Below are 18,797 nucleotides of genomic sequence, written 5' to 3'. Positions count from 1 at the left end.
GCACTGAGCAGCCAATCAGACTACTCGCGGCAAGGGCATGTATCAGTAGATAATGCCTGCCATCCAAGCAGCCCGATTGGCTGCCCAGCCTCGGCGAGGTGGGAACGTAGGCCAAGTTCGAACCATGTGCAGGTGTGGGCAGGGAAGGCAATATCCTTCAGGATAGCCATGATGTGACATGGGGGGGGTTGTACAGTAGGGCTGGGAGTAGTGAAGACTTCTATGCACACGCAGGCCGTTATGGTGGCGCAGAGCCCTGTTTTCTCGGGGTTTCTCAGTGAGATTTGCATGCGGGTGGGGAAAGGCCATTGGGGCCTCTGTAAACACCGGCACCGAACACATGGACTCATTTGCAAATAAATGAATGTAATGAATTAATCATAGGACTGCAATAAAGAGCCGGGGGTGGGGTGGGGTTGAGGGGCGCCCCATCCATCCCTCCCCGTCACAGTGATGCAGCAGCTGCGCGTACCGCCTCTGCCCAGCGGCCCCGGGGGCGCGCGCTCTCTCCATCCGCCTCGGGGCGCGCGCTCCCGATGGCCGCCTCCTCCGTGACGTCACCGGGCCAGTAGCGCCGCTCTCCATCCTCTCTGAGCCGGTGCAGGTTGGAAAGATCCGCGGATCCCCCAGCGAACGTCAGGGTCCGGGCAGCGGCGCACCCCACTTTCCCCGGAGCACCCCGTCCCACCATCGCAGAGATGGAAGCGGAGAGCAGGAGTCGTGCATCTGGGGGCTTCTGCCCTCCTGCTCGGCCCCTTTACTGGGCTGTGCTCGGCTGCCTGCTGCTGTTCTCGGGGACAGCCGTGCTGGGGGCGCAGGAGCTGCCTCCCCGCTGCAATGAGGTGAGTGTGCACCCCCGGGTGATGACAGTGCGCGAAGCTCCGGTGCCTACATCTGTGTCACGTATTGGCCTCTCGGCCTACGGGAGGGCTTCAAGGCACATAGCGTCCTGGTGGTTGTCAGCGCCTTTGGCTATCAAGAACGCTGCAGGGGGCTTCAGCTGGCATGATGTTTGATTCTCGTAAGACCCACTGATTCCAAAACACCCCGGAACATCCATGGCACGGCGCCCCCTTTCCTAGTCCATACGTCCTGCAGCAGGTAAGATAGCTCGGTGGGTGACCGCGTTCACTACAGACCCACCATCCTGAACTGTCACCCTTTTGAGGTCTAAGCACTGTCTGCAATTGGATTGGGTCGCCGAGACGCCTAGTAATGTATAGCGCCGAGAAGGCGAGCATTCTAGAAAGCAAACGCTGTAAAAAAGCAGTTGCTACTCGGTGGCCCTTTCATCGTTTCTCGCAACTGTTCCTTTTCACAATTGAAAATTCACTCTAAAAAGTCGTGCTTCCCTAATCAAACATCAGGACACCTTGCAGTAGAAATGTGGGTGCTAAGCTTGTCATAAAAGGTGCGGCCACTTTAATTCCCCCACATTCCATTCAGTGTTACTGCAAGCTTCCTTCTAGCTCATCACGTGTGAATAGTCGCGTCGTTGTGATTGTAGCCAGCTGATGTAACCCTCCCCCACACGGCGGCGGACATAGTGTGAATTGACAGATTTGTGTTTGGAAATACAACGTGACACTGATTTGCAGCCTAATGGTTAATGGTCGGCCCTACAGCTGTGTAATGCACTATAAAGCGACGGTGTTAGATTAGCGACCCAGGTTTCCAGGCGCTCGGAGTAGATTGTCAGCATATAATAAGTGTCATGTTTTGATATAGTGCTTCATGCTGTAGCCCTTCCTTTGTAAACGCTATAATCTGCTTTAGTTATTATTAGCCAGTGTAATCTTACTCAGTGGTTTGATCTTCGGGATGGGAAGGGCTGGCTGTAGATTGCAGCTCGTGGACTGCAGGTGTGTTCCATGGCAGAGGGGACCGTTTAACACTCGCAGCTATCCCTTGGGGTGCCGAGGGCGACACGTGCGATCTGTACGTGGCATGGGGGACGGAGCGGCCCCATGTTTTTATGGTCATGCTATCGAGCTCGGATCAATGCCTTGATTTTCTGTGCACAGTGCACCCCTCTGCAGGGTGTGCTGCGGAAACACGCTGGCTGGTGTAACTGCACCCTGCACAGGACACCCCGGCAGCCGAGTTGCCGCACAAGGCAACACCCTATTGATAATTTCCCGAAGCAGCCCCTTAAGCAAACACCTTCTGTTTACCCTCGGCTTAATTGCCAGGCTATCTTGTGCAGAGCCTGCCTGACCCCCGCCCCCCCCAAACAGTCATGGGTGGATGGTTTAGAATTATTCATAACCACTGGCAGCGGACCCCACGCTCTAGCTGATTGGATTGTGTTGGCAGAGGCCAGCTGTCCAGACTCATAACTAGGACTGTCAACTGGTATTTTTCCAGTGGTACAAACTAAAATAACGCGATGCGATGTCCCCAACTGTTGATTAATCGTGAACCATGTGCGCAGGGCAGAAACACAAGCACTCCTTACAAGACCCATCAGCGTAAAATGAAGAGTATTCATCTAAACTGGGGCCGTTTATTGATACTTTTGGGGGCCAGTCCATGTCGATTTGAAACTGTGATCTCATAGCAACAATTGATAAATGCTGCGCCTGGTGCCTTGACCCGCTGAGCTATAAACCAGGCAGTTCAAAGGGATTCTGGGCCAAAGACCTGGGTTTGGGTACTCCCTTATTCTATCCCGTGAAATGCGGCCCTGGGGCTCGGTTGGCACCTTACTTGTCTTACCTGCCCAGACCACCCTGCTCTGCCCGTCCTACCTCTCGGGCGGGTCCTCCTAGCCCTGCCCAAAGCAGCCCTATAGCGCGGTTATTGTGAGCAGACTGCACCTGTGTCTCCATGGGGACTGGAAAGGATGAGCACGTGGGCATAAACCCGCAAGAGGGGGAGGGGGTGTCGAGTAACCCCGCATTAGCAACACTAAAGGAACCGCAAGGCTTTCTGCAGCAACTTCCTCCTGCAGGCCCCAGTGTAAACAGAGGGCGGCGTCCCTGCATCTTACACAGCTCGCGGTCACCTGCACTCTGTTAAGTGCTCGCTGCTGAGGCCAGTGCTCACAGGAAGGGTCGAATCCGTTTTTCTTTCTGGCCATAGCGCCAGTGCTATGAAGTATAGTCGAAAGCACTATATAAAAAGCAAACTCCCAAGCTATGTTTACCAGGGCCTGTGTGCACTACTGCCTTTGGTACTGGAGAACATGACCTCGTCACCTGGGGCTGGAGACACAGCCATGATAAGCTTGTGTTTAGAAGCCTTCTTTTCTGGCAGCGCTTCGAAGCCTATGGGAATTCACGGCTGTATGAAAGGAACTATTCCGTTTTCTTGTCTTTGCTGGACGCCCAGGCTGCTGGGGGCCTATTAGTCCGCCCGTGCTCTGACTGGTTTGGTACTAGTACTGCTCCAGAATGCTGCGGCACTGCCTCTCCCACACATGGCCTGTCAGAGCCTCTCGTGCTTGTACTCGGTTTCCCAGAATGCTCCATTCTTCCTCTCACCCTAGCTTTGACTGGTTTGGTACTAGTACTTCTCCTGAATGCTGCGGCACAGCTTCTTGTGTTTGCACTCTTTCCCAGAATGCAGTGTTGATACCTTTCTTCCCTTATCTACTTTTAGCGTCTTACAATGTTTGCTTTTCCGCCGCTCCTTGGAGAATGGTTCTCAGGTCCCAGAATACACCATAATGTATCAACCTTTCCTCCGAATCATAACCATTACAGGCTCTCAACGTTACCAGTAACTTCATTCTCTGTTTGTTGGCCTGGTTTTTGTATATTTTCTCTGAGCTGCTATCCTGGCTGCCGCTTGGTAATGAAATCCAGATAGGATATGACTGGTTATTTACAACGCACTTAATACCCAGAGGTTTCTAAGCGCAGACCCGGGGATCGAACCTGTGTTGCTCTGTGTCGTCTTCCTTCCAAGGCGAGCATGTTGTCGAGACGAGATTCACCTCTTGTGCCGCACAGCATCACTCTCAGGTGGGTAAGCGGATGTCACTGCTCGACTCGCAGCCCTCTGCGATGAAGTGACTTACGCCCCCAGCAGTACACGGATGAGTAGTGGCTCCAGCGCCTTCGCAGACCTCACTCTTCTACAAGCCAAGAGAGATCTGTGACGAGTCAGGAATGATACTTGAACACAAGTGAGACATGATTAGTAGAACATAAAAGGCGTGGGGGGGTGAGGGGGAGGGAAGGCCTCGCTGTCCCTGCACTAGCAGAGTTTCCCTACCTAAACTCAAAACCTAGGGTCTGTTGATTTCAGAATGTCCAAAGCAAAACCATCCTGTCTCCAAAGTACTATTCCGTCGCACTCTAACCCAATGAATATTAAGGCGAAAATGATAATGTCTTTGGCCTTGTAAATGTTCAAAAGAAAGAAAATACTTTCACAAAAAGAAGTCTCAAGGATGGGTATCCCTGCTCCAGAGGGTTAGTTCCTTCCCCTGGATTCTTTGTTGCTTTTCTTGGGTTGTAACTAAGAGTTCTTGACATTCCCTTGGATCAACAACAAAAGTTATCTTCAAATTGATTTTCTTTCTTTTTATATTTTTGTATCATGTTCACTTCCAATTTTCCTGGTGTATTTCCCTACTTGGATTTCCTTTGCACATTTGTAACTGCCTGGTATACCCTCCTGCCAGGCTTTCTGGACTCATACTTTTACAGTTGCCTGGTATACTCTCCTCCTAGGGCTTTCTGTAATCATGTGCTTGTAACTGCCTTGTGTACTCTCCTGTGAGGGCTTGTCTGAACTGCACAAACGTATAACTGCCTGGTGTACTCTCCTGCCAGGCTTTCTGTAATCATGAGCTTGTAACTGCCTGGTATACTCTCCTGCTCACTGTCCCACCTTTGATGGTTCTGCTTTTTAGCCTTCTTGGCTAATATACTTCCACTGTGCTCGTCTGCTCTGCATAGGATTCCAGTGAGCAAAGCTGTTCTCCAAATCCGGCAAATGCCCAGGAGTCCACCACTGACTTCTGACGTTCTGACTGCATGTCATTTCCTTCCAGCAGGCTTCTCCCTTCAGGTTCCTGAGCCGGTTGGCTCCACAGATGTTCCTTCGCACGGAGAGGAGCAACTTGTTCCTGCCAGCAGCCTCTTTGCATTTCTTGTTTTGGTGATTTAAATGTCCCGGGCACAGGTGTGTGCTCGCTGCCACTAGAGCGCTGCCTATGCTTGTGGATTCCTGTTTGTGGACACACTCTGCATTACTCCGCTCCGCTTCATCTTCCCAGTATTGTGGGAATAGTAGTCCCTTCCTGAAAACCCTGTATGAATGTTTGCAATGCTTTTTAAAAGCAAACCTAGGTTTGGAAGAAGAGTAGGTGGAATTGGGAAAAGTGTCTTTCACAATTTTACAAGGCTGCTTAGATTTTGAGAGTTGCCCTTTGGAGTGTAACAAAAGATGTGTACTTCTCTCCATGGGTGGAAGTGCGGAGGTATTACAATAGGCTTTTGTGGCATGGGGAATTGGAAGTGTATCTTCAGGAAGGAAATGGGGCTACCATGTCTCATCGGATGATACCACAACCCTCTCCCAGAGGTTGTCTCCTACTATGTGATCCTCCCTCCGGGTCAGGACCAGCGAGCGACTGCCGCCCCCATGCCACATGGAAGGAGGCCCCCACCGGGAAAGCAGTGATGATGCCATCAGATTCATCACAGATTCCAATTATAAAGATGGAACGGTCCCAGTGGAGAGAGATGCCTCCTTTGCCTTTCGTGGTAACACGGGCCGAGGAAAGGAATATTCTCAAGAGGGGTGTCAATGTGAAACTTTAGCTTTGAAAGAGATGATATGATATGATAGGTTATTTATAATGCGCTTAATACCCAGAGGTTTCTAAGTGAAACACTTGTGTATAGGCGCGTTACAAATGCCATATCATATCAAGTGCAGACCTGGGGATCGAACCTGTGTTGCTCTGTGTCGTCTTGCTTCCAAGGCGAGCACCTTGCACCTGAGCTATCCTCCCGAGCCAATGGAAGAATGTAGCCTCTGGGTAACGAAACTGGAGTGAAAAGTAACCATAAGCCGCAATGTCCTTTTGAAAATTGTATATTTTCTTTTGGTCAACAGAGACTAAAGTGATCAAGGCAGTCTCTAGGTTCCAAAAATAGACCGGGGCAGTTTTCAGGCAATAATACCTTTTTGCTCTGTCTTGGCTGCTCGACAACTCTAAAACAGGCTTGTTTGCACTGTGTTCACAGTTTGGGATTCAATACGGAAGTCACAGTAGTCCAGATGGCATGTTGAGTCAGGGTCGAACTGAAGCTTGCTGCGATTCGAAGCGATGCGGATTGTGGAGATGACCAGATTCAGTTTCACGGTGGATGGGCTGGTTTCAGGTGTGGTTTCGATGCGCTTCAGCAGGTGTTGTGCAGCGCAAACTTGTTTGAATGTCGGCAAGTGCCAAAGGCGGCTCCCAGGGTCCTGTTGATTCAAACCGGGTCGAATGCATTAAAATCGGTGCTCACAGCAGTGTGATGGCGGATGCACAAATTCAGTCTCTAGGAAGCTGCGATTCCCATGCCAGAGTCTCTGAGGCAAGAGTGGTCCTTGTTCTTGGACCTCCCAGAAATGAGGGAGGCTGGCACACACCTGCAGGTGTCTTTCAGCATGGTGAGGTCCTGGGTACCAGTGTGGGTGGCAGAGAGGGAGGTCACCCCGAATGGTAGTGCCTGCAACTGGTTACCCGAATGTGTCCTGTTGATTATGAGCAGACAAAGCTAGCCTCTGCCTTGGACTATCTGCCTTCACCTCACAACTGGAGGACTTTGGCAAGGACTGCTCTCCCAAGAGGGTCCAAACTAATTCTTCTTCAAGGGCTGAAGTGCAGAGATGTAAAGGAGGTGGAGTTGAAGACCCCTTTTCTGAAAGCCAGTGCCCACAGGTGGTCGGACTGAGCAAGCCTTTTTTAGGGGGTGGAATCCCTGTGCTTTAGACCAGGTGGTTTGATTTCTGACATCACTCCCACGTGCTTTATGTTGCAGGAAGGGAAGTGGAGGGGAGAGAGGGGGAGAGTAAGGGGAAATAAAGCCCACACAAGATGGTGGAAGCTTGTCCTGATGTGTGCCCTTTGATCCCTACATCCCGGGATAGCTCCCGCTGGCAGGCTGGCTGACTGGAGAGCGGTTTTACCCAACCTCACAAGCGAGAGGCATAGCCCTCCATTCCTGTCACTTGGCAGGGTCAGGCTGTCTGACCCTAATGCACATGTTCCTTCCACAGCTGAGCTGGGCTCCCAGTGCTGATGTGTGATATCAAGTTGACATGGCTGTAATCGATATGGGTGCTGTTATCCACCATGTCAAAGCTGAGCTATGGGTTCTATATTACTGTGTACAACTGCCACCAGGCCAGTAACTTTCATAGCTATGTGGTTTGGGAATAGGGGGTGCATAGGTCAAATGCATCTGCTGCACAGCAGAACCCTGGCTATCGCGGCATCCGTGAAGAGGGCACATGCCAGGCCTGAGCCTGCTCTGTGCCACTGGAGAGCAGGAGCTTCAGGCCAGGGTACTGGTGCAGCAGGGCACGGCTGTACACTATACTTTTCATGTGGAGTTTATGAAAGGTGGACCTGGTTGGCAGGTCACCCTTTCTAAGATGGAATTACCTGCATCCTTTTATCAATACAGAATACAAATAAAACGGGGCTTCTACACCCTTGCCAAATGCAACTTCCTCACGGTGCATCAAATATTACCATCACCGCTCTCCCATGGTGGCTTGCAGACCCCTTCCCATCACCCCTCGCTTGGTTTGCCCCGGTCCCTGAAGTTTGCTAGTGCAGTAGACCTCCACTAGGGTTTGCAATTCACCAGTTGGGTTCAGCCCATTTCTGGATTGCTGTGGCAGCTTGTGGCTTTGAATCCTTGGACACTGCTCCACAACTGTGCCACTCTGCTCACACTAGTGTTGCACTCTTTGCCTCCACTCTTGAAGTCTCTGCCCAGCTCCCCAGGTGGTGGCTTGTTTCTTCAGATGCCATGGCATGAGTCTGCCCCTATAATATGAGAAGGGGAAGTTTCTGATGTGCTTGCAGTAGCCTGTCTTTTCTTAGGAGCACAGACGCACACACTGGTTGCTTGTCCACCCGCACGGTTCACTGAAGAAGTCCAATAGGGTCCCTACCTCTTCACTGGAGGCTGCACTGTGAACGCTAAAATGGCGGTGTGAGCTACCAGGTTCTTCATGAAAGGAACCCCAATCACAGCCTTCTCGAAGTCCCCCCCCCCCCCCCGACCCATAAGTCTTGTAGCTCAGTCGGGGAGACCTACCCAGAGTGGGACCATCCCCACCTCTTTGTGGCCTCTCAGATGGGCATTAATCCAGTTGCCCAGTAATGTTACCCAGGGGCCACTTGTACATTAGACAAAGTAAGACTGCCACCCCCCCTCCCCCTTCGTGAGCTGCTTTCAATTGGCTGAGTCATGTACAGTGGATGAATGTCCTCGAGACCGAGTCCTTTTGAACGTCTCGAATGTTCCATCTTTTATAGCCTTTTTAGACCAAAGGAGGATATTATCATAGGATAATGGCCCCCCTTCGCTTCAGGCCAATCTATAAGGCTATCAGCTCATAGTGATGATAGCAAATCATGTTTTGGAATGTTGGGGGTGAAGTAGAAAAAAATCAGTTTCATAATGGAAAAGAAGATGGACAAACTGAAAATTAAATGTTTTTCTTTTGTAGTATTTAAGGTTGTTTTCCTCAGTTAAGCTTTTCAATTGTAAACTTGCTGAAACTGGAGCCTGTTTAACAGAGGCATGCATTAGAGGAAAGTAACCCGTTTCTCTACAAGAAGGTGAATGCATGTTCCCATGTTTTAGCTTCCCTTTGTATGTTTAGGATGTTGCTGTGAAAGAAAGGTTCTCTTAGACGGGAAGTGTCTTGTTGAAAGCCATCTTGTCTGGAAAAAGCACTATTGTTTCCCTGACTGCTTTTGAAGTCGGAATGCAGAATATGGAGGAAGGCTCAGCAGCAACGTGCTCGCCTTAGAAGCACAATGACACGGAGCAACACAGGTTCGATCCCGGGTTCCCGCTTAGAAACCTCTGGCTATGAAGTGCGTCATAAATAACCTATCATATCATATTCCAGAAGTTATTGACTGCACTCTGAACATTCTGGCTCAAGGAAGGTCAATAACGATCTCCATGTGCTCATTATTTGTCTCTGGGCTGAGATCCGGCAACCTAGGCGGTCTACTGGCTTTAAAGAGCATCTCCCGTTCTCTTCGCCGGTTCTGTGCAATCATTTCTCTATTCTCAGCATTGGGGAGCACAGGAATGGCGTTACCGCTAGGTAATGCTAAACACGGCCCTTCACCTGCACGGCACACCTTACCATCTCCAGGCGACAGCAAACAGCCTGCGTTGAGTTCCTTTTTTAAAAAAAAAAAAAAAAAATGTGCAACTTGAACTCTGACTGCCAGGGTGCACAGGCCTTCGGTGAAATCTCCAGAGTACCTTAAAGGCCAGTCCACCCCTCCCCAGGCTGCAGAGGCCTAGCAGGAAATCTCTACAGTACCTTATACGCCAGTCCACCCCTACCCAGGGTGCAGAGGCCTACCGGGAAATCTCCACAGTACCTTTATAGGCCATTCCACCACTACCCAGGGTGCAGAGGCATACCGGGAAATCTCCACAGTACCTTACAGGCCAGTCCATCCCTGCTGATTGGAACCAGCAGAAAGTCTGCAGGCTCCAAAGACGCCCACTCAAGTCTCCAGAAAGTTGTGGGCAGGTGGGCAGGTGGGTCCACCAACAAGTACTGTTTGTATACCGAGTCTAGCTTACAGTTATTCATGTGTCACTGGAATTAACCCTGTATAATATATATTAAATGGGCAGTGACTGGTGGGGCCACTATGCATCGAGTGACTTCAAAATATATAAATCATGTGGGGGGATATGAATGAACTCCGGAGAAAGCACCACTCGCTGAAACAGTCCACGTGAAGTCATGTCGGTGCGTCGCGTGACACGGGCCAGGCGTGCCCAGGAACAGAACACGTGTGTCCGTGGGATGACGGCTGGGAACGCGGGTCAGGCATTCCTCGCGTGGATTCACAAACTCCATAGTTTGGAGAAGCCGAGGGGCTTTGAGGCAGCTGGGGGGACAGACACCAGGCACAATGGAGGGCTACACCTGCGCGGGGGGGAGGGGTGTAATAGGATATGGCTGTGTGTTGTGGCCTTAAAGGACGACAGGACGCTGTAGGAGTTCTACCCTACTTTATTGAATGACAACTGGTGTGGACTCTTATATGTCCAAGATCGAATCAAGCACGTACTTACAGTTCAGTTAAGTTCAGGACTTCCCCAGTTGAATCACTGTGGGAAGTGTGTGCACTATGATGGCACGCTGCAAGCTTCTAGGGCCCCCAGGTAACCTCCTGTGGCTGTGGTGTTACACCTTAGAAGCTGTGCTGTACGGCTGCTGGAAGTTCTTACTTTCTTGGCTCCTCATCAGGAGCAGCGCTGTGGTGCGACTGCTTCATCTGGCGGGCTGCCAGCTCTGAAGCGGGAAACGTTTTCCTGTGGAGCGTGGGCTCGCGAGATCACGTTATGTGTGATCTCGCGAGAACACGCTCCCGCGATCATGTGATATCCCCACACACCTCCTTTGCTGGAAAAAAGGATGGGTGGTCATTCCATGACGAAGTCTGCAAACTTGCTGGGTTTTCTTCTCTCTCTCTGAGGTCTGCTTAGATCTGTATATGGGTCAGGATTGCTGGAGTACCCTTGAGGAGATGCGGGTGATTCGAGTTCTCCTTCCCTTGTTCTTCGCTGTGACTCCCTGGGTGTAGTTGGAGAGTTTGGGCTTGAGAACTCGTTGCCGTGGTGTGGCTCCAAGACACCTCTTTCTGAGCGGCGAGGGTTTTCGGATGTCCCCTGGCGGTCTTGATCTTCTCCGGTATCCCAGTGTGGTTGTTCCATGTCTTCCTTCCTGCGGTACATGGCCACTCTCTCTAGATTCCATTTCCTTCCATCGCTGGTGCAAATGTGGTTTGACCCCCTCTCCATGACTTCTATGGGACTGCTGTACTTGGAGCCGGTCGAAGTGTCTTTGTGGGGAAGGCGTATTTTCACCAGGTCACCTCTGCTAACTGCTGTGTGTCAAGCGGCTCGACGCAAGTCCCCTTGGGCCTTCATGGCTTCTTTGTTGCGCCGCATGCGAAACGCTACGTCGTCCATGTTCACGTCTTCGTCAGCCCTCACTTGATGGAGCCAGGGTGGTACCAGTGAGGATGCTGCCCTTCTCCCCCTCAGCAGATGGAATGGGGAGACACCAGTGACGGCGTTGGGGGTGAGGCGGTGGGCCGCTACTGCTTCCTTGACTGTCTTGTACGGGTCTGAGCCCGAGGCATGAACCAGTTGTAGTGCCCCTTTGATGAAGCGGTTTGCTCGCTCAACCAGGCCATTGGCCTGTGGGTGGTATAGGCTTGCTCTCCGTTGTCGAATGTTGTTGAGCTTGAGAAACTTCTCCATTTCTCGGGAGACTAGCTGGACTCCATTGTCTGTGACGAGTTCTTCTGGTAGACCTTCCCGCTGGAATACGGCGGTGAGTGCTTCAATGACTGTGCTTGTGGTGATGTCTGAAGTGAAGCCAGCTTCCACCCGTTTGGAGAAGTAGTCGACCATGACTATCCCATATTTGTGCTCTGGGGGCATGTTGTCCAGGGGCCCAATGAAATCCAAACCTAGTTTTCGCCACACCCCTTTGGGGACTTCGGTGGGCAGCATGGGGGCTTGCCTCACGGCTAGGCGCTTGTCACTGTTGGTGCACTCATGGCACCTTTCGACCATTTGTCTTATGTCCTGGTCCATGCCTGGCCACCAGTAGGCGTCGCGTATCCTGCGTCTGGTCATGTTGCATCCCAGGTGGCCCGAGTGTGCCCTGCACATTATCACTTTGCAGATGCCGCTGGGCGGGATGATTTGATCGCCTCTGAGGATGAAACCATTCATGGTGGTGATTTCCTTGTTCACTTTCCAGTAGGGACGAAGGCCTTCGGGGATCGCTCTCTCGTTGGGCCATCCTTCGCGAACCCAGGTACTGACGTGCCGTAGGGCATCGTCCTGTTCGAACTCCTCCTGCCAGTGGCGCTCACTCAGGTCCATGTACTCGCCGTTCCTTAAGTCACTGATGGAGGCTACGACACACTCATCTTCCAAGAATGTGGTACCGGGGGCGCTTTGGCTCAGGAGTCTGGACATGCAGTCCGCTTGTGCGTTTTTCCAACCCGCAATGTGTGCTATTTCTTACGTGTATTCTTGAAGCTTTGCGGCGATCCTGGCCAGCCTCGGGGTGGCCGTCTTGGTGCCGCCCGGGCTCAACATGTGGATGAGGGGTTTGTGGTCGGTGATCAGCTTGAATCTCGTTCCCCATACGTACGATCTGAAGTAGTCGACGGCCCATGCGCATGCCAACATTTCCTTCTCAAGCGTGGAGTAATTCTTCTCCGATGATGATAGCGCTTTGGATGCAAACGCCATAATATTCTCAGTGTCTCCCTTCTTCTGGCTCAGGGTGGCCCCCAGGCCATACGCGCTGGCGTCTGTGGTAATGCAGGTGTCCCATTCAGGGTTGTATGGTTTCAGGCACGGCGTGTGTAGGATTCTCTTTTTGATTTCACAGAACGCTTTGTTCTGTTCCGGACCCCAAGAGTAGGCTGCCCCCTTCTTCAGGAGCTCCCTCATGGGAGACGTGGTCTCGGAGAATCTGGGGACGAATTTGGCATAGTACTCCGCTAGGCCCAGGAATGAGCGTAGCTCCTCTTTGGACATCGGAGCCGGGGCTTCTGTTATGGCCTGCATGAGGTCCTTCTTGGGACTGACGCCGTCACTTGAGATGCAGTACCCAAGGTATTCTACCTTGTTCACTCCGAAGATGCATTTTTCATGGCGTAGGTGAATGCCCTCCTCTTGAAGCCTGCTCAAGACTGTCCTGAGTGCCTTGTCATGGGTCTCGTTGTCTTTGGCATACACGAGGATATCATCTTGAAAGAAGGAAACATTTGTGAGTCCTTTGAGTAAGGAGTTCATCATCCTCTGAAATGCGGATGCTGCCGACGACAACCTAAATGGCATGCGGGTATATTGAAAGGTGCCGAAGGGCGTGATGAACGCTGTAAGGGGGCGAGAGGCTTTGTGCAGGTGAATCTGGTGATAAGCATCACGCATGTCTAGCTTAGAGAAGATTTCCGCCTCTTTCATCATGAGGACGATTTCGTTGATGTTGGGGAGTGGAAAGCTATCTGTGATTACCTCTAGATTGAGGCTTCTTAGGTCGATGCAGATCCTAAGGTCGTTGCTGGATTTCTTTTTGACCAAAACTACTGGACTCAACCACTCTGAGGATTCCACGGTCTCGATGGTTCCTTCATCGACCATCTTCCGAAGGTGGGCATCCAACGCGGGTCTCGCTGTGGCAGGTACTGCCCTGACTTTGTGTTTCACCGGTATTGCGTTGGGTTTCAGGCGAATCTTGTGGACAAAGTTTCTCACCTTCCCTGGGTTCTCGGAGAACAGGTCCGGGGACATCTCCTTGAAGTTCAGCGCTGCTCCTGAGGAGACCATGAGTACCTGTTCCGGAGTGCTGGGATCTAGTTTCATGCTGAGTTTGTGTTGATCGTCCCATCCCAGTACGGCTGGGCCTTTGAGTGAGAAATGCACTTTGGTGGTGGTAGACCTCCCTTTGAAATCGATCCGGGCTTTGATGTAGCCTAAAAGGTCGACAGTTGCACCACCGAACACCGTCGGCTTTTGCCTGGTCGTTCTGATCTCTACCTTTGCTTGTCCCATCATCTCCTTATACGTGTTGATGGGGAGGATTGTGAGGTCGGATCCTGAGTCTGCCATGACGCGCGTTTCCATTCCGTCAACCTTAATGGTGCAGTGGGGCTTTTCCCTTCTGGCATGGGGGGCGTTGACCATGACGACCATGGGTCTGTCCTGCTGATCGTCATCATCGCTTGAAGCGCAGTCACCATCGACACGGGAAACCGTCTTCTCCCGCCACGTGCATGCCGGAGCCACGTGGCCAATGCGTCCGCACTTAGAGCACTCTTTATTCCTGGCGGGGCAGTCGCGATCATTCGCCATGTGCTTGGTGCTGGCGCATCTATAGCATTTGGGTGCCTCCTTCTGCCTGGGACCTTTGTCTCTGGGGCCGTCGCGGGACTGCTTGTCTCTGCGCCCTCTCTATTTTAGCGCCGCAAGTTCGGGCACAGGCAGGTGACTTCCCGCCTCTTTGCGTCTGCTGGAGGTTTCCTCCTCCGCCCTGGCAATTTGGATGGCCTTGTCAAGGGTGACCTCCTTTTCTTGTATGAACTTGTCCTGCACTTTCCTAGAGTTAGTGTGAACGACGAGCATGTCGAAGATGACTTGTTCTGCGTTTTCGCCAAAGGCGCAAAGAGAAGCCAGCTCCCTCATCCTGGTGATGTAGTCGTCCACGGGTTCGCTCCCTTCTTGTTTGCGGGTGTAGAACCTCAGCCTGTGCAGTACAACGTTCTCCTTATTGGTGAACCTCTTCACAATGCGACGGGTCGCTTCCTTGTAGACGTCGTCGTCGTCATCATCGGCTGCAGGTATTTCCTTCAAACCAGCAAAAATGCGCTGTCCTTCCACCCCCAACGCATTTAACAGCATCGCCCTCTTCCTCACGGGGGCATACCGCGTGCCGCCCATTGCTTCCAGATAGGTGGAGAACAGGGGCTCCCACTGCATCCATGGAATTGCTGGTGTCCCTGGTGATGGGAGAAAGGCAGGGGGCGGTGTGGCGCCTTGCATGGTGGGGCCTTGGGGTTTTTGGTATCCTCGTCGCCAATTATGTTGTGGCCTTAAAGGACGACAGGACGCTGTAGGAGTTCTACCCTACTTTATTGAATGACAACTGGTGTGGACTCTTATATGTCCAAGATCGAATCAAGCACGTACTTACAGTTCAGTTAAGTTCAGCACTTCCCCAGTTGAATCACTGTGGGAAGTGTGTGCACTATGATGGCACGCTGCAAGCTTCTAGGGCCCCCAGGTAACCTCCTGTGGCTGTGGTGTTACACCCTAGAAGCTGTGCTGTACGGCTGCTGCAAGTTCTCACTTTCTTGGCTCCTCATAAGGAGCAGCGCTGTGGTGCGACCGCTTCATCTGGCGGGCTGCCAGCTCTGAAGCAGGTAACGTTTTCCCGTGGAGCGTGGGCTTGCGAGATCACGTTATGTGTCATCTCGCGAGAAAACGCTCCCGCAATCGTGTGATATCCCCACACTGTGCACTGCACTTCTGTCGGATCCGCGTTTTGAAACGTTCCCCCAACCCTGGTTAGATATGAACAGGGTGTGTAAAATGTGTATTTCCCACTGGCCTCTTAACCGGCCTCTAGTCCGCTTCTGTGGGGTTCCCTCCCCCACGTCTTTGCTTCCAGGAAAATCGCCCCTCTCCCCGGGCAGACGCAGGATGCCCAGTCGATAAGAAAGTTGCTATGTATAAATTCCTTTTAAAAAAAATGTATTTTATTGATGGCTACAAACTGGCGCAAAGGGGCAGGGGGGAATTTCAACTCCTCGTAGAACCAATTCCCTAAACGTATTCCTTACTACAGTCCTATAGCCCTGACCCTACAGTCTTAGGGTAGGAAGCCCCCTTTTTTTTAACGCCATATACCTGGCTGCAGTTCGCTGAAAGCAGGGGTGGGGGTTATTCATTGGTGAACACCTCCCGCCCAGGACTGGACTGGGAACTAAAAAAGGCCCCGGAAATAATTACTGGGGACCAAAAGAGGCCCTGGAAATAAAGTTCAAAGTGGCCCCATATGACACATTTTCAGCAAGCCCAAATCTTTTCCTATGAGAACATTTGAAAATACCACAGAAAAGCGGCCCAGGGTGCAGAGGCCCACCGGGAAATCTCCAGAGTTCCCTATAGGCCAGTCCACCCCTGCTCCCGCCCCTAAAATGTCATATCTCAAATCAGTCTATAAGTGCAGTGTGAAACAGCCATACTTTAAACATGCCAACGTTGGCTTTTTGTTTATAAAAATCTGTTTGCTGGCGGAACACCTGTTCCCTCTCCTGTTTACAAGTCTTCCCTTTTTTAAATCTCCCTCTTGTGTGCTAGGAAGTTGTGCTCCAGTTCAGTGCTGCCCCACTGTTCAGAATGAAATATAAACTAGCGCATTTGGCCACGTACTACACAACTGTATTCGATTAGGGAAAGACCCCCCCCCCCAACTCTCCTCCTGCCACCAGCTCACATATTGTCTTTTAAAACGCCCCTCCCGCCCCTTCCTTTCATTGCAGCAGAAAGTCAATCCGTTTGTCTCTTTTATAAAACCTGACGACCTTCCCTAAAGCTGAATTTGCTTTTAAATCTTATAAAAAGGCAGATTCTCTGAGACTCGTTCTGTGGCTGCTCTCTCCACTTTACATTGCTTGTAATTCATTCCACACCAGGTCTTTTGTTTTCTCTTTATTTTACCGGGGGGATCTTTGCTAAAAGGGGTTGAGTAAACCTGTTGCTCAGACCTCCCGCTCCCACCCACAGGGCGGTCCAGGCGAGCAGCATTCCGGCAGAAGGTGCATGCTGGTGACGGGAGGAAGATGGCGCCTTGAGAAGGCGCCTTGAGTTATCTTCCGAAGAACGTCAGCGCTTCGCACGCATTGTGAAGGGCCTTTGGGTATAGCTTAATGTGTTTGGCTGCACCCACACACACCAATAAACGCCTGTTATTAGCCCTGTCTTCAAATCAAGGAAGACTATTCAGAAACCGTTTTGGACAATTCTCTTATGCCTTGCGCAGTTAATCCATTCCAAGTTATTTGTTTTTTTGTATTTCATTAACTTCTTGCTTTGTCTTGACCCCTAATATGTCGGAGAAGCAGATTTGGGGCGGTGTGTCTCTCCTTGGAAACGTGGCCTGTTCTTTGTCTAGACCCCGAATATATTAGAGAAGCGGATTTGGGGAGGTGCGTCTCAAATAAAAATCCACTGGTAGCAGTTCTTTCTTGCCTTGATGAAAAGATTCTCTTTCTAAGTTCCACCAAGAAAACAGCACCAATGGTATTCCTGGATAACCTCCTCCTAGGAAAGAATGGGCAAAGTTTAAGACAAAAGTGGCACTTCTGCTTAACAACAACCCTTCTTCTTGAAACTTCTGCAGCGTCTTGAATACAATTGTCAGGATGCTTCTTCTAAGGGAGTTGCTCTCCCTTTAGCAACTCCCTTCTGTCAATGATACTGAACTCGTGTGTCCAACAGAAGCCCTTTAAGACGAGGTAACAATACTTTGCGATAGATGGAGATGCAGAATATACTCAAACATCAATAATCAAACTGATTCAGGAAGGTGGCCAAGTGGGTCTGTTTTAATATCAGTTATCTAAAACAGGGAGATACAACGAACGTCAACGAACTCCCTTGATCTTCTCACTCAACGCATTTCATAGAAAATGTAGCTTATATACTAAACGTGTCATCATGGACATCAACCTTCGTGGCAAACTTCAAACACCTACTTGGGAAAGTGATAGGTTTATAGGAATCCTTTAGCTATACGTTCCATACTTGTCAGGGAAGGTGATTGGGTTTCTAGCATCAGGTCGGGCAACTAAAACCTCCTCTAGTGCAGGTTTCTTCCAGCGTCATCAAAAACGCTACGTCCCATTGCTTATACAAACTATAGGGCTCACTATTACGTGGCACTCTATAATTGGTTGGCACCCTCGTACCACACGCAAGCAGCACACAGGCTGGCATCCTGGTGCTGGTGGGCTGGTCATGACTATAGCTTCCCACCAATTAGCCTGTTCATCTATCATCACCCTTGCAGTCTGCCAGTCAATTAAGCTTTGAACTTAGCCTTGAATGTTCTCTGCACCTGAGAATAAGAGGGAGTCTAGGCGCAGTCTATCTTAGTTTCAATACAGCTCGTTCGAGTGTCTTATTTTCATCCGACCATGTGACTGCAGACCATGTTTTAGAGCCTTTCTGCATTTAAAATGCTATTAAATGATGAACTTCTGAAGTCTTCTATGTTCTCTCTCCTCACCTAAGACAGGAGTTCTGTTCTTTTCACACGTTCTGTACTCACTGCACGAACATTCAAGCTCACGGTGGCCTTGACTTCCTGGTGCTGGGCCAGCCAAGCCTTTCTTCGATCCATCTTTGTAATTCAATTGCTTTACAACTGCGACAAACTAAAAAGCCTTCCTGCTCACGGGATCCAGCTCTGCTAAAGAGTACATTGTGGAATCATCCATAGTCCATACATTTTCTATGCATATAAGTTGGCGCATCGCCACAATCTATTCACTACATCGCCAGCCTTTAAGAATACTTTGTCTACTTGCGTTACTGCATCTGTACAATTGCAAAATGACTGGGTATCTTCTTCATTATTTCTGTAGCATCTTCATCTCGAGCCCGAAATGTTGCTCTCCTTTGACACCACCTCTTAAGAGCCTATAGAATGTCTATGGTCTTCAGCTTCTCGTCTCCTTTCTGGGTGCGTCGACTCTGTTTTTCATGACGTCACCAATCTTCTCTTTTGCTCAGTTTTCACACTTCCTCCGGGATGTCATTCAAATGGCCATCATATTGTCGTGAATGCATGTATGGCTTCCTCAATGAGAACCTTACTTCCAAGATTCTTTTCGGCATAGGTATTTTCACAGGTACTGCACGTGTCTCACACTCTGGCTCCCAACATGTAGGCAGCATGGGGGCGGAGCTTTGGCTCCACCTCTACAATACTGTGAGAGTAGGCTTCTTTGCCCCACAGTTTGCTCCTGCTACATT

At 50.6% G+C, this 18,797-nt stretch overlaps 1 protein-coding gene across 2 annotated transcripts in view; it reads left to right on the top strand.

Annotated features, from left to right (window-relative positions):
* The first annotated feature begins 523 nt into the window (after positions 1-523).
* Positions 524-18,797, top strand: part of ELAPOR2 (endosome-lysosome associated apoptosis and autophagy regulator family member 2) — a 266,368-nt gene continuing 248,094 nt past the window's right edge. For both annotated transcript variants that reach the window (XM_069627825.1, XM_069627826.1), the window contains exon 1: positions 524-842. In XM_069627825.1, coding sequence (XP_069483926.1) covers positions 699-842 — 144 coding nt within the window. In that variant the 5' untranslated portion in view covers positions 524-698. The remainder of the gene's footprint in view (positions 843-18,797) is intronic.

Source organism: Ambystoma mexicanum, chromosome 12 (assembly GCF_040938575.1).
Source record: "Ambystoma mexicanum isolate Mex_15411 chromosome 12, UKY_AmexF1_1, whole genome shotgun sequence".
NCBI classification, from domain to species: Eukaryota; Metazoa; Chordata; class Amphibia; order Caudata; family Ambystomatidae; genus Ambystoma; species Ambystoma mexicanum.
The sequence above is the reverse complement of the archived record's forward strand: the minus strand, read 5'-3'. Positions and strand labels throughout refer to the sequence as shown.